Source organism: Oryza brachyantha, chromosome 3, assembly GCF_000231095.2.
Source record: "Oryza brachyantha chromosome 3, ObraRS2, whole genome shotgun sequence".
In the NCBI taxonomy this organism is placed as follows: domain Eukaryota; kingdom Viridiplantae; phylum Streptophyta; class Magnoliopsida; order Poales; family Poaceae; genus Oryza; species Oryza brachyantha.
The window spans coordinates 10,259,583-10,273,451 of NC_023165.2; the positions used below are offsets into that span (position 1 = coordinate 10,259,583).

A 13,869-nucleotide genomic window follows, 5' to 3' on the forward strand; every position below is an offset into this window, starting at 1 on the left:
AAAAATGCAAAAGAAAAAAAAATGCGCTTTTTTCTAGCACCACTCGCAACTGCACATAGTTTTAACGTCAGAAAGCTACAGGCACGGATACGTGTACAAGCTACAAAACCAGCACGATATTTTCTTGTCATCTTTTACCGATTTTCTCTTTTCTTTTCAGTTGTATTTCGTCGACGTTTCTGATTCCTCGGAGTCGGAGGGGTCAATATTCCATTTCATGCAAGTGCATACGTACTACGCTCCATATTGCAACGCATATACTACAGATAACTGCGGATAACGATATCATGTATTTTGTCCTAGCTCTAGTGGATCAGATCATCAACAGATATGGGCGTTGCAAATTGGAATCCCCCAGCGCGCCACGTAGTCGTATTGCCGTTCAGATATTTTTCGACTAGCATGGCCGAAGTCTCCAGAGCCACCGTTCCTATATTTATTTTCTGGACAATTTTGTGCAGTAAGAGTATCTCTAGTAAGATACTAATATTTTGCTTACCTTATATTATGTTCATTCAAAAAATATTATGTATAAAATCTACTGCCTTCATCTTTATTTATATGACGTTGGTTAGTGTAATTTTACACTAACTAACGTCAAACATAAAAGAATGGAGAGAGTACATTCCTCTTCAAGATAAATCTAAAACTGAATAACACGTATTGCATGGTGGATGTCTATTTTTTCTAAATTTAAGATACGGGAGAGTCAATTTTAGTCATGTGTAAATATTGAGAATTAAGAATAGACTTAAGAACCCTTCAAGATATGTTTTCTAGCTTAATTCATAGAATTCATTTTTCAGGATTACTTTTAGGTACTTTCAGAGATGCTCTAGAGAGTAGGGATGACAATCTATCTGGTTTTTTTAATGTCTATTTATTAATTTGAACGGTAAGTTAAATTCATAGCCATACAACTAAAACATATTTTTACAAATATAATAAATTTCTATATAGATTTTTTAAATAAAAACACGCTATTTAGCATTTTAAAAGGCTTACGTGCAGAAACTAAATGACAATCTGCCTCAAGATAACAGATCCTACAAGTTCCATGCTTCCAGCCCGACCAGATCAGTGTACTAATACTACACTAGCATGTAGGAATACATGGATGTATTAAAAAGATAATAAGTTTAAATAAATTAGACAGAGTCACAACATATATTTTCCTTAATTTTTAACATATAATTTAAAATAAACTTAGTGGAGACGATCCTAATAAGAATAGTAGGGACTCAACTCAAGCCTCTTGGTCCGTGGTAGATCCGCCCATGCTGGAAGGGAAGCAATATCGAAGCGTGCACATGCCACTGGTTCACGTCGTGGTATAAAATTAAGGTTTGTTTTCGGATACTTCACACACCTGAGATGCTAACAGTGGAGAGCTGATTTGAGGGTCTCATCGTTTTGTTCTTAATAACCACAAGCGAGGTAGCTTATTAAGGAATAAAATATAATGTATAGATAAAACTTATATATTTATATAATTTAAATGTAAATGCTAAAGTAAACTATAATAATAAAACTCTAAAATCCATTATAAATTTAAATATTAAAATTTAAATTTTAGTTTATAACCTCAACACCAGCAAAAAAAAACTGAGAAGCTTTAGGTAGTGTTTGAATGAGGCTAAAATTTTTAACCCCATGTCACATCGGATGTTTGGATACTTATTATAAATAATAAACGTAAATTATTAACAAAACTCATCCATAATTTTAGACTAATTTGTGAGACGAATCTATTGATCCTAATTAATCCATAAATAGTCTTTGTAATGCTACAGTAAACATGCGCTAATTATGGATTAATTAGCCTTAAAAATTTGTCATGCGAATTAGCTCTCATTTATGTAATTAGTTTTATAATTAGTCTATGTTTAATATTTATAATAATATCCAAACATCTGATGACATGAAAAAAAAAAAGCTTCAGTCCCATCTAAATTAACTGCCTATGCATATAAGGGTCTATTTGTTTCCACGGACTTTTAGTCACTAATACATCGGATGTTTGGATGTTAATTAAAAGTATTAAATGTATACTATTAATGAAACTCACCTCATACTTTGAACTATTTCACGAGACAAATCTATTGAGCCTAATTAGTCCATGATTAGCGAATGTGATGCTACAGTAAACATTTGCTAATCGTAGCTTAAATAGGCTTAAAAAATTATCTAATGAAATAGCTTTTATTTATGCAATTAGTTTTGTTATTAGTCTATATTTAATATTTCTAATTAACGTTCAATTAGTTTTTGTTATCTGTTTATATTTAATACTCCTAATTAATGTTTAAACATCCGATGACGAACCTAAAAAAAATTGGATCCGACTTCAACCAAGGGCAACCGCAAATTCCTATACCTTCAACAGGAAGTTTTCAAACTAAACAGGGCCTAACCTTTTACATGCTGCTTGTTGAAGTTTTCAAACCAACCATTCAGATGCTGCTATTTTAGTTTGTCGAATACTGCAGTTACAAGGATCCAACTGCGAACTCATCACTTCTCTCACCACTTTCGCGGCCACACAAAGGCCAAATAAGGAACCAACCACAAATCATGTTCCAAATATCGCAACACCAAGTTACCAACGTTGGATGAGCAGCCATCTGTTACTACCAGTCTACCAGACGAGTTCAACCTCACAACGGGAGATCCGTATGTGACCAGAATTATGATTTGCATAACACAATTCAAAACAAAAAACACTACTACTCATCCAGAATTATTCGCGGGAGGTTACTAAAAACTAGGGAAAATATAGATGAATTCATACAGCTACCATACAATTCCCTGGCATTGCTACATGCCTAGTACAACACTTTGCTGCTACTACTGCTACGCTACAAGCGTACTGGTGGGCAGGCTTCACAATCAAAAAATATTAAGCCTGCACTCAACCAACAACCATAAGGCACACAACCTGTACACATCAAGAACAATCAAGAGACTGTACAGAATTGAGGGATGCGATCATACAGACCAGCATCTCATCTCATCCAGCCTAATCTCATCATCTGCCCGATGAGACCAGGGATCTCTCCTCAGAGCCCTGCTTCACCAACGGCTTTACAGGTGGAGAAAGCTTTGGCCTTTCATGAGCAACTTCCTGCGCAGCTGTGGCATCTCCGCTCGGAACCAGTTCTGGTTTCTTGGTGTAGTTGAACTGTAGATCCTTGTTGGCAGCCAACGCCAACAGCTCTGACTCCTCGAGCCCCCTGGTTGGGCCAAGGCTGCATCTATCTGGTTTATGCTTCGCAAGCGCATCCCTGAACTTCTTAATCTGCACATAGATGTAAATACAATCATGAGAACATTATCAAATGTAATAAGTTATGACACTGCACACCACATATGCGCAAAGCATACACATGTGACCCAAGTTACGGTACAGAACCCCGGTTGAAAACAGTACATCAGTAAAGAGGTAAAACACGTGATCCTCATCAATTTCAATGTTCTGATTTAGCAAAAAAAAAAATCTGTTCCTTTTCCAATATAACCTAGAGTTAAGATGCAGGAAAAGATGCCTCACTGTGACCTCCAGAGAAACTTTCCAGATTGAATTACAAATCCATAATATTCGGGACCCAAAATCTATAGAAGATTAAACATGAACTAGGGTACAATTATATCATGATCAAACAAAGGCTAGTTGGGGAATGGCTTCCTTGCAATGCGAATAAACAACAGAACAAATAGAAAGCACTAAGAGCACAAGATCAGAACAAGGTCTTACAGTTGCGTTAGTACAGCTGAAGCTGCAGAGTCGGCCCTGAGCTCCCCTGTAGAACCTGAAGAAAGGGAGAACATGGACATGCAGGCTGTAGCACATAGACTTGTGCTCCTCATAGTTCACCTGCAAGAAGAGCACATCCGGATTCTGCTCTGCAAACTGACAAATCTGCGCAAGGAAATAAATTTGTAAATTTTCAGAACCGCTGAAATCTCATGAAGGGTAGAATCAAGCCGCAGAATTGTAGTAATCCGTACTTCATTCGTTCTGGCTTTTACCTTGGGGTGGAGGGCGCGGCAGCCGCCGCAGCCAGGGGAGAAGAAGTCGACGACGACGAGCCTGTCGCCGGCGTTGGTCAAGGAGTCGACGAGGTCTTGCGCGGACTCCACCTCCCGCATGTTGGGCTGCACTCCTTTCTCCCACCACTTGACGGCTTTCGCAAACGCAAGATTCATCTGCCCCATTAAAAGCAATCAAATCATATTAGAAGCTTGAAAAGGGCATAAATCGAACTTTTATCCTCTAGAAAATAGAAAATCGGAAATTTCTATTTTTCCGAAAAAATAAAGAAATCTTTTTCTCTAAAGTCAAACTCAAAATAGACAAAGTTTGAACAAAGAAAAGAACAAGAGAAATTTATGATGAGATGATTCTATGACTATATGATGATTAAAAACTTGCACAGAAAACAATACAAACCAAAAAAGAGAGAGAGAGAGACCCAGAAAAAATGGAAGGAAAAAAAATTGCTAGTCAAATCACCTGCACCGGCGCGACGAGATTCCGGGGCACGGGCCTCGATCTCCTAGGCCCAACCGCCAGCCTCCCGCCGAGGAAGGGGCTCCTCCTGCCGATCCGCAACGCCGTCGGCGCCGCCGCCATGCGCGCCGACGCCACGGCGCCCCTCCGCCGACCGAGGAAGCCGCGGTTCCCGCACGGCGACACCACCACGCTCCCCTTCACCGCCTGCCCCGTCGCCGCCATGATGGCCCTCCTCCGCCGCCGCTCTCACGGATCAACACGCTCGGAAGGAAGAGAGAGAGAGAGAGAGGGAGAGAGAAAGCACGCGAGGAGAGGAGAGATGAGCACGAAAGAGAGGAGGGGAAAGATGAAACAATGGAGAAGCGGCGAAGGAAAGCTGCTCCTTTTAAAAAGGAGGCCCACGGATAAAATTAAAAAACGGTTTTTTTTCCTTTTTTTTTCCTTTTCCTCTCACCTGCAACCCATCCCTCGATCTCGGCCGTCCGTTTCACCCCCTCCAACGTCCGATGGCCGCCACGTAGGGTAGAGAGAACCTTCTGGTGCTCCCCTGGTTTTTATTTCCAGGAACGGATATATTCCGGATAAAAGGAAATAAAATTGGGGCTCACATGCGCGTAGGGTGCCACGTGTGGGAGGGAGAGCTTGGTGCAGCTCGCGGGGGGCACGTAGCAGACGATCGTTTTGGTCAAGGATGAGGTGGGGCCCAGCGTACAGCGAAGTGGACGTAACTGTCTAAACCGGCGAGACCCATGACTGGCCGGTTCTGTTTGGCGACACCCGATTCGCATTCCCAAGCTTTCGTGTATGGGTTGGTCATAAGTCGGCCTCCCATTCCGTTTAATAGTTTTAAAATAATTGATACTAGTTACTATTTCTTTATTTTTTATTTATTTTATAAACTTTAACCATTTGTCTTTTTAAAAAAAATATTGTGTATCCAAAATATGTTATTTTTTAATGTATGACGTATAAATATATATCTGTATAACTTTTACTAATTATTTAATTATTATTAATGGTTAAAATTGAAATAGTAATGGTCAACGGCGACAATTAAATAAAGAATTTTTGTTACAGAATTACAGATGCTTTTTACCAAATGTTTACCACCATTAGCATGATACGTTTCTTTATTTAATGTTGTAAATCTTCATTTTTAATTGCAAGCTGTGATCAAACTAATTCAAGAAAGTTTTAACAAATGTCTTGTGTTTGAGAGTATTGATCTTACATATCCACTATATTTCTCTTTTCTTTCAACTGTTAATTTACATTCCCTTTCCTTTTTGGGGGGAATTGGGTCATTAAAGAAAACAGCACTATACATATCCATCATGTATATTTAAAATCTTTTTTTACTTGGAAGTGGACTATCAACCGGGCCAGTACTATTAATAGTAAACTGTTTAGATAGAGATGATATTATGCGGTGAATTTCCAGCGGGGGACGGTAAATCCTATTCATAGTAACCAATTCAGATAAAGAACGATATTATCCGTAAAAAATAACGATATTATCCGTATTCACACTATCGATGGCGACCAAAATGGCCATCAATGATACTATTAGGTGTCTATTTTAAGCACAACCACGCGTTGATTATCTGCAAGATTATCTTTTCACTTTTGGTTTCGTGGTCCGGCTAAAAAAAGCTCTCATACTACTTGGCTAATAAAATGATCTTCTCATTTCTGGTTGCTTTGTCCTGCTAACGAATTGTTCTCTTACTCTACTACTTTGATAATAAAGTGGCATATGATCGCCATGTAAATTCGGCCTACGAATATATACGACCGTGCAAGAAATATAATTCAGAAAAAAAATATGTATAGTCGTATTTCTCATTTTGCCAAGCAACCAAGATTCCACTACTTTTTTTTTCTTATTTAAAGAGGCGTTTCCTGCGATTCCACTATTACTACCGCTGTCATGGCGCACACGAGAACCCTGAAACTCTGAAGGACTGATGACACAACAATGAAGAGCAGCAATGAGTCATAACGTAAACAAATATATCTCCGCTTCGTACCTAAGACGTTTATCTTGCAACGTTTTTTTCAATCATTCGTCTTATTTAAAAAAATTAGTATAAATATAAAAATAACAAGTCGTGCTTAAAGTTCTTTTGATAATAAATTAAGTCACAAACAAAATAAATAATATTCCATAACTGTTTGAATAAGATAAACGATCAAATATTACGATAAAAAAAGTCAAATATCTTTCGTTATAAAACGAAGGGAGCAGTGAAATTGGCAAATAGCCATCCGAATGGAGTAATTACTTCCTCAGCTAGGGCCCGTTCAGTTGCGAATAATTTTTTGAAAGGACGTCACATCGACGCGTACGAAGTATTAAACAGTTTAATTATAAAATAAATTTCAAATTCCAACAAGAAACCACGAGACGAATATTTTGAGTCTAATTAATCCATCATTAATACATGTTGGTTATTATAATACTTATGGCTAATCATGTACTAATTAGGCTCTAAAGATTCATCATATATAACTATATAATTAGTTTTAATGTTTATGTATATTTAATGCTTTATTTAGGTATCTAAAAATTTGATGTGATTTTTTTGGAACTAAGAGTAGGTATAATAGTAGAGTATAAGCTAGCTATAAATACATTTTAAAAAGAAAAAAAAGAAGTAGGCTACTAATTTGTAGCTAGCTACAGTACGGGCTCCAAAACACTTAGTGTGTATGACATATGAAAGCATGTATTAATGATTTGTAGGTAACTATCGTATGAATTGCCTATTAGATTAACTATAGATGACCTAATATTTGGCTATACTATTAACGGAGCTTAGCTCAAGAAAACAAAATTGAACTTGCTCTAAACAGGGCTTAGCTCAAGAAAACAAAAGGCAGCATCCCTGAAATAATTTAACTGCATTACACACAGGCAGTATTTTAGACCTGGATTCCACAGAGATCATAAAACAAGTGTTGCCACTAGATTTCCACTCGTAATATTAAATTCCACTAGTTCTGACCTCGCTCAGGAATCTCGTCCGATTCTCGAATTAATTGGTCTGCTCCCACAGAATTCAGTAAAGAAATGCTTACAGTATAGGGCACTCAAGTTGTTTCCATAACCACCATTTACAGACCGCAGAATAGAACCACTACACGGTTCTGTACAAAGTTTATCTGCATCATAGATGAATAAGGATGCTCTTCAATCTTCACTCTTCTGTACATCGGTTCAGTTCTTTCCACATTGTACCATTACAATACAAGTGCAGCACAACCCGAAAAACATGGTTGTCCGTTGGATTGAAACAGCCACTGCCCTTCCACCACCAAAGGTCTAGCAGCACAGTAAAGCACATTCAATAAAAAGCCAACATCGGAACCCAACTTTTATGTACAAATTTACCTCAAGAAACACCCACAATATTGGTCGCCATTTGCCAGTCCTAACTGACTTAAAAGTGCATCAGTATCTGAAAGAATGCAATCCTCCTAGGAAGATTTGTTAGCAGCAGGGTTTCTGCCAAACTGTATAATCATTGGTTTGCCTTTGAACACACAACCATGTACTAGACTCTGCAAAACCAGGAATTAAGCCCTTCTTTAGCATGCATGGGTATGATATGTTCAGTTACAAAAATAACTAAATAAACATAGACTTCAGCATGTATCCCTCCAAAAGACTCGATTACCCACAAAATAATCATAGAAGGCTAAGTACATCAAATTAAAGCTAAGCCATGTGTGAGAATTCAGCAAAACTGCATCAGCATGGGTTAAACTGTAGCATGCATACTAACAAATCACAAAAAGTTTGGTTAAGTTTAAAGCTAAGCCATGTGTGAGAATTCAGCAAAACTGCATCAGCATGGGTTAAACTGTAGCATGCATACTAACAAATCACAAAAAGTTTGGTTAAGTTTAGAGCCACCGTAAGGCATAGCAGACTTAGTTTTCATCCACTTGAATTGGTTAGACAGGTCTATATCCGGTTAAATAACAGGAAAACAGCAAACCTTAATCATCAATACTTAGGAGTTCTTAGAGGACTACAATCTTAAGTAGGCACTTGATGATGTGCCATTCACCCACTGCACTTTCTATCCTAGGAATTGAACAGTAGAACGCATGCACTTTCAAGAAAATTAACATAAATAACCATTTCTTCCTCAGTAAAGCTGTGCTAAAGCAACTTAAACTGACATTTGCCAGTGCTGAGCCTAGTGAGAAGCTTTAGATACATTATCGATGCCAGTAGCTTAGTCACTAGAATTCGGTCAATTACTTGTGTCTTACTGTGGAAAACAACAAAATTATATTATGCTGTCTAAACAACTAATAATATATACCAGTGCGCGTTGAGCAAGTTCAACCGATGGAAATGTCACAAATGCTTGGCCCCGCATCCGTCCCTCCTGGTATATGACCAGAACAGATAATGCAATAGAATAATTCATTAGCAAAATGAGGCAACAAAGCAGGGCAAAAAAGACAAAGTTATGTGGTCTCAAACAAACAGCAAGTTCTCTGATAATTTTCATCAAAAATAACATGATTGCAGAGTAAGGAACACCATTTGGTGCTTTATATGGAATTTATTTGTCGATAAAAAGTGAAAGGAAGAAGAAAATATGCACATCTAACCTGCATTAGCTTGATGCTCAGACTTGATCTCGCAATTTCCATGTTTTCAAAAAGAGACCCTGGAGAGAAGTTATAAACAGACATTATCAAGACAATATGAGAGGTGAGAAAGTGCTGCAGTGATCTTTCTATAAGTAGTTAATATATTATGCATTCAGTTTCCATCTGTCTCACCAAAGACATAGTAGAAGTCATCCTGAATGACATCCTTTGCCAAGTTCTTTATATACAACACACTGGCAGGATTGCCTGGTGTGTAATTCTGGCAAAAGAAAAAAAGAAGGTAACACACAAAAATGGATATTACGATGGTATTTTATGTCAAAGAAATAGAAAGGGCAATCCTGTAACTTCTAGGCTTGCAATAAATTCTCCAATTTAAGGAGAACAAAACTGAAAAAAAAAATGGTCATGCTGAAAATCAACAGGCCCATTTTTGCAACCTCAAAGCGATATACCAGCTTGACAAAGAATATAAAGCAGTTTATGAAAAGACCAATCTTTGAACTTGTAATTTCCCATTTCTCAGGTCAAGATGATGAAAACAACTCAACAACTGATAATAATGGTGGCATATACTTGTATTCATCATTTTTGAAATTACATTGAAATACCAAGAGAAAATTGCATCACCAAAATACCCTGCAAATTACATTGGGCCACTTTGTAGTTGCACTGCTGTTGGATCTAGATAGTGAAAGTGATATGTACTAATTTAAATAAGATTTTGCTGTCATAGCCCACAAAATTGTGCTCAGCTAACTATTTTCATCCTAAAACAGAGGTAAAAAGAAATAAGACCTTTGTAAAAGCCACCATAATACCAAATTGATCGATAACTAGGCTTGGTAAGAAAAGTTTGTGTACCTTGAACATAGGAAGGGACAAAATCTCCTCTGGGGGTAATTTCTCTTTTTCTATATCCTGAGGTGTGACAAAATGTTTTTCTTCAACCTGCTCATCTGTTGGCACCAATTCCTTGTCAGTAGTACTTTGAACAGTAAGTTCCTTCTGTGCAGTCTTTGCAGTAATATTTATCTGTAGATAGTCATTGCATTAGAAACGAAAAGGCTTAAAAGCACTAAACCTTTGGGCTATGAATTGTGGGAAAGAATTGTTCACCTGCAGAACTGGATTTTTCTTCTTTATCACTTGAAGCTCACTAGAAACTAATGCAGCAGGTTTCACACCGACTGCTTCATGAGCAATACTTTTATCAACTGCAGGACCAACAATAGTCTCATGCTTCATGCGTTTGACTTTCCTTTTATCAACATCCTCCTGCAATAAATAAAGTGCACCATGATTTATGATTAAAATGGCAAAGAAATTATAGGGTGGAAAATAAAGGAAGAAGCAGCACGTACATCAGAAGATTCCAACTCAGACTCATCACTAGATAAATCAGTCAAATGAAGTTTATTTGTTGCAGAAAGCTGTGGAGGTGGTGGTGGTGGTGCTGGAGCAGGCACTTGTGATGGTAGAGGTGGAGTAGGCAAGGCCATTCGAAATGGAGCTGGAAGATTCATCTTATTCATCAAATGCAACACCTGTATAAAGAACATACATCAATAGAAGTGCATCTACACTTCCCAAAATCATGCCCATGCAATAACATGCTAGGTTGAAATCCTAATAAACCTGGGTGTAAAATCGGGGGACAGCAATTAGAGCATTGACTATATTTGTCAATATGTTTCCATCTGGCGGGGGATATGCGTACCTACAAAAAAGAAAAGACATTCCAAAGTGCAATAAGAACAAACTCAAGCAACTATGGCAGCTTAGGAATTTCAGAAATGTATAACAGACAGATCTTCACAAGAGAACAAGCTATTGACCCTATATAAATATAAACAATGATTTTGAACTAAAATATATAAGAGTGGAGAATACACTGATGTGATTTTGGTTAGTTCCAGATGGACTGTAACTAACATGGGACATAGATGCATTGCATATTGCATTTGACAACTCACAGGCCTTTAGATTAAGGAATTCATCGAAATGATTAACAAGCTTAACAATTCAACATAGATAAAACAATTAGTTTCTCAACAATCCAAGCATAGTGTTGTAACAAGAGATGCAATTTGCAATTAGGAAAAATAATGTAGAGCTGATGACTATCAAGGTAAACTTAGGCAGATGCTTACTCAGCCTTGATTTCTCAGTGTGCAAATAGAAGCTAAGATCTTTGATTATTTTTTTATTTACAAAAACTGTCTCTCAGTGGAACAAAAACTGTCTGTGCCCAGGAAACTTAACATGTTAGAAGGCGATCAAAGAAAGTGTGATGATGTTGAAACTTACTCAAGGTGCGGAGGAAATGGATAGTCCACCCCAAGCCTAGGCGCAATTGGTTCAGAAGAAGATATGAGATTCTTCTGGTTTAAGGAATTCAAACTTGGCGCTTGCGATGTCCCATGTGCTGCTTGCTCGTGTTGCTTCTCGCTAGAATTCTTTGAATTTGGCTGGTTTGCTCTCTCGACTATCAAAACTTTCCCAAGGAACCTCAACCTGCAGAAATCCATTATTGAAAAGGATAATGTGGAACATGTAAGTCCAGTTGAGCAATATGGAGGACTGGTTAACAATGTTAAGACAAGATCTTCAAGTCATCTTGGTGCAGTAAGGTGGACCAAACATTTTACAGGTGATTGAGCAACGAGTAGAGCATCTGCTTGAGGAAAAGAACCTGTTCAGTAGAGACTGTGCCTGACTGGCTGCCACTTCGTCTCTAAAATCGACAAATGCGCAATTCCTCAACCTGTTGCAGAAAAGCGAAAATGGTTTCAGTAATCACGAAAAATACCACAATAGTTTCATCGCTGCACATGCCAGACGAAGTTAGGAGATAAGCTGGGCACATATTCAATCTATATAACACGGCTCGACATTTCTCCATTACCTAAATTTCTATATGGTTGATAAATTCAGGGCGACAAAGCAATTGAACACTTCGGAGCACATCGCAAAAATAAATAAGCAGCCCATAAGTGAAGGCTATGTACTTTCCACCGGCGCAGGGGCGGACGGATGTGGCGCCGTAGTGGGAGAAGAGGCGGGAGAGCATCTCCTGCGGGATCGCCTCTGGAAGGTGCCGCACCAGGAGCGTCGCAGCCGCCGGAGCTGACCCAGGCGGCTGCTGCTGCAGCAGCGGCGGTGGCGCGGGGGGCGGAGTCACGGGCGTGGGACGAACGTGCGGCGGCGGGAACGACGCCATTGGGGGTCGAGCCGGGGGCCAGGCGTCGATTTGGGAAGAGCCGTAGACCGTAGGGTTTAGTAAGCCGAGGTGCCTAGGCTCGAGCGAGGCCAATTTGGCCGACGAACCCAGAGTTGCTGCGAGAAGCGCGGGAGGAGGGGCCGCGCCCGCGCTGCTGCTCTGCGTGCGGCGCGGATGGCGGCTGCGGCGGGCTCCGTCCGGCGAAGAGGGGCGGCGGCCGTCTCGTCCGTCCGCCGATAGAAACTGACGAGGCCGTGGCGTGTGGCGCAGTGGGTCGGGCCGCGTTTCTCCGCTTTGAGGTTTGGCTGGCTCAGGGCTGACCCACGGGAGAACCATGGGCCAACGGGCCAGACGAATCGTGCGTGTGTCGGGCCGACCCACGTGCGGCTTGCAATATGCTGCGGCGGCCGACATGGTAAGCCCACCTGCACCGTCGTGTGGAAAGGACAGAGGCAGAGCGGTGAAAGGGAGTAGCGCGAGGGAGACCGGCGTTGGCGGCGAGGCAGCGCGGAGGGATGGAGATGAAGAGACGGAGTAACGAAAAAAGCCGACGCCGGCGACGAAGCAGCATGGAGCACGTCCCTTTTGTTCATTTTAGATCCGGTTTGAGTGGAAGGATGTCTGGTAGACTTTCTCACGAATAATAGCCCATGAAATTGCAGGCCACGTTAGGCCTTTACAGGTTGGTAGCTGGAGGGAATTCAATGTTTTCTGTCGAGACACAACCCGACTCAAGTCTATTTGGAAGACATGGACCCCCCCTCCCCCCTAATTTTTAGAGAGATTTTTCACACGTGGGCTTTTGACTGGAATTTAAGAGCCCACCGCAAACTATGGACCATTTACGTGCAGAGTTTTCCTCTTTTCTGCCGGCCAAATTTTGTCAGCTGCCTGCTCTCACACGAACAGCGCGTTTCGTGATCATCATCTCGCCGCGCCGCTGCACGAGCGATATGTGTGTGCCAATGTGCCACACTAGCAACTATGGTCATTTCGTTCCAACTCGGCGTACGCTGCGGCCGGACGGCACGCGATGGCGTCGGGCATGACCCGGAGCGCATGCAACGGCGGCGAACTCTCGGTGGCGGCGGTGCGTGTTTCATTAGAATTGACCAAACTGTGAATATTCAGCTTGTGATCCAAAGTTCCAAACACCTCTTCATCAGCAGACGCAACCTGAGCTAACACCTTGGGCTGTCCAATCTTAAACTAGCAGACAAAACCTTCGACACACGACGTCCTGCATGATCGATGCAGATGTGTATAGTGGCTTGTTGACCACGGACGAGGCCGGTAGATATTACTAGTATAAAACAACGTCTCACTAGGCCAGAAACTACCACACGTACGTAACATTATTCCGCCTCCTCGTCCTATTTGCATATCTCGCCAGTATGCCAATCCTTTGTTTGAAAATATCTTAGCCGTTGCTTGTAAAACTCTCGAAACGGATTTTGTACAATTTTTACAAACGTGCTCATGTGGTTTGCGGCATGCG

The 13,869-nt window shown here is 40.3% G+C and overlaps 2 protein-coding genes across 2 annotated transcripts; both read right to left on the reverse strand.

Annotated features, from left to right (window-relative positions):
- Positions 1 to 2,754: 2,754 nt before the first annotated feature.
- LOC102711244 (thioredoxin-like 1-2, chloroplastic) lies at positions 2,755 to 4,859 on the reverse strand. The gene is made up of 4 exons (XM_006651276.3): positions 4,514 to 4,859; positions 4,030 to 4,206; positions 3,755 to 3,919; positions 2,755 to 3,298 (listed from the first exon to the last, which is right to left on the reverse strand). Exons 1-4 carry the CDS (start codon positions 4,733 to 4,735, stop codon positions 3,029 to 3,031), a joined length of 834 nt encoding a protein of 277 aa, XP_006651339.2. The 5' UTR covers positions 4,736 to 4,859; the 3' UTR covers positions 2,755 to 3,028.
- Positions 4,860 to 7,376: 2,517 nt separating this feature from the next.
- On the reverse strand, positions 7,377 to 12,573 carry LOC102715553 (U11/U12 small nuclear ribonucleoprotein 65 kDa protein). The gene is made up of 12 exons (XM_006649956.3): positions 12,160 to 12,573; positions 11,844 to 11,915; positions 11,459 to 11,665; positions 10,787 to 10,868; positions 10,513 to 10,695; positions 10,268 to 10,426; positions 10,013 to 10,183; positions 9,320 to 9,407; positions 9,146 to 9,204; positions 8,851 to 8,916; positions 7,908 to 8,077; positions 7,377 to 7,838 (listed from the first exon to the last, which is right to left on the reverse strand). Exons 1-11 carry the CDS (start codon positions 12,369 to 12,371, stop codon positions 7,994 to 7,996), a joined length of 1,383 nt encoding a protein of 460 aa, XP_006650019.1. The 5' UTR covers positions 12,372 to 12,573; the 3' UTR covers positions 7,377 to 7,838; positions 7,908 to 7,993.
- Between the last annotated feature and the right edge of the window lie 1,296 nt (positions 12,574 to 13,869).

Bases quoted from the DNA above. Each gene is read 5' to 3' on its own strand.
- LOC102711244 (XM_006651276.3), bottom strand. From the start codon at position 4,735: ATGGCGGCGACGGGGCAGGCGGTGAAGGGGAGCGTGGTGGTGTCGCCG. The intron at 4,207-4,513 runs GTGATTTGACTA...TTAATGGGGCAG, and splicing joins ATCTCGTCGCGCCGGTGCAG to ATGAATCTTGCGTTTGCGAA. The intron at 3,299-3,754 runs GTAAGACCTTGT...ATCTATGTGCAG, and splicing joins TCAGCTGTACTAACGCAACT to ATTAAGAAGTTCAGGGATGC.
- LOC102715553 (XM_006649956.3), bottom strand. From the start codon at position 12,371: ATGGCGTCGTTCCCGCCGCCGCACGTTCGTCCCACGCCCGTGACTCCG. The intron at 9,408-10,012 runs GTACACAAACTT...TTCTTTTGCCAG, and splicing joins TGTCCCTTCCTATGTTCAAG to AATTACACACCAGGCAATCC. The intron at 8,078-8,850 runs GTATATATTATT...CTGGTTTTGCAG, and splicing joins AACTTGCTCAACGCGCACTG to AGTCTAGTACATGGTTGTGT.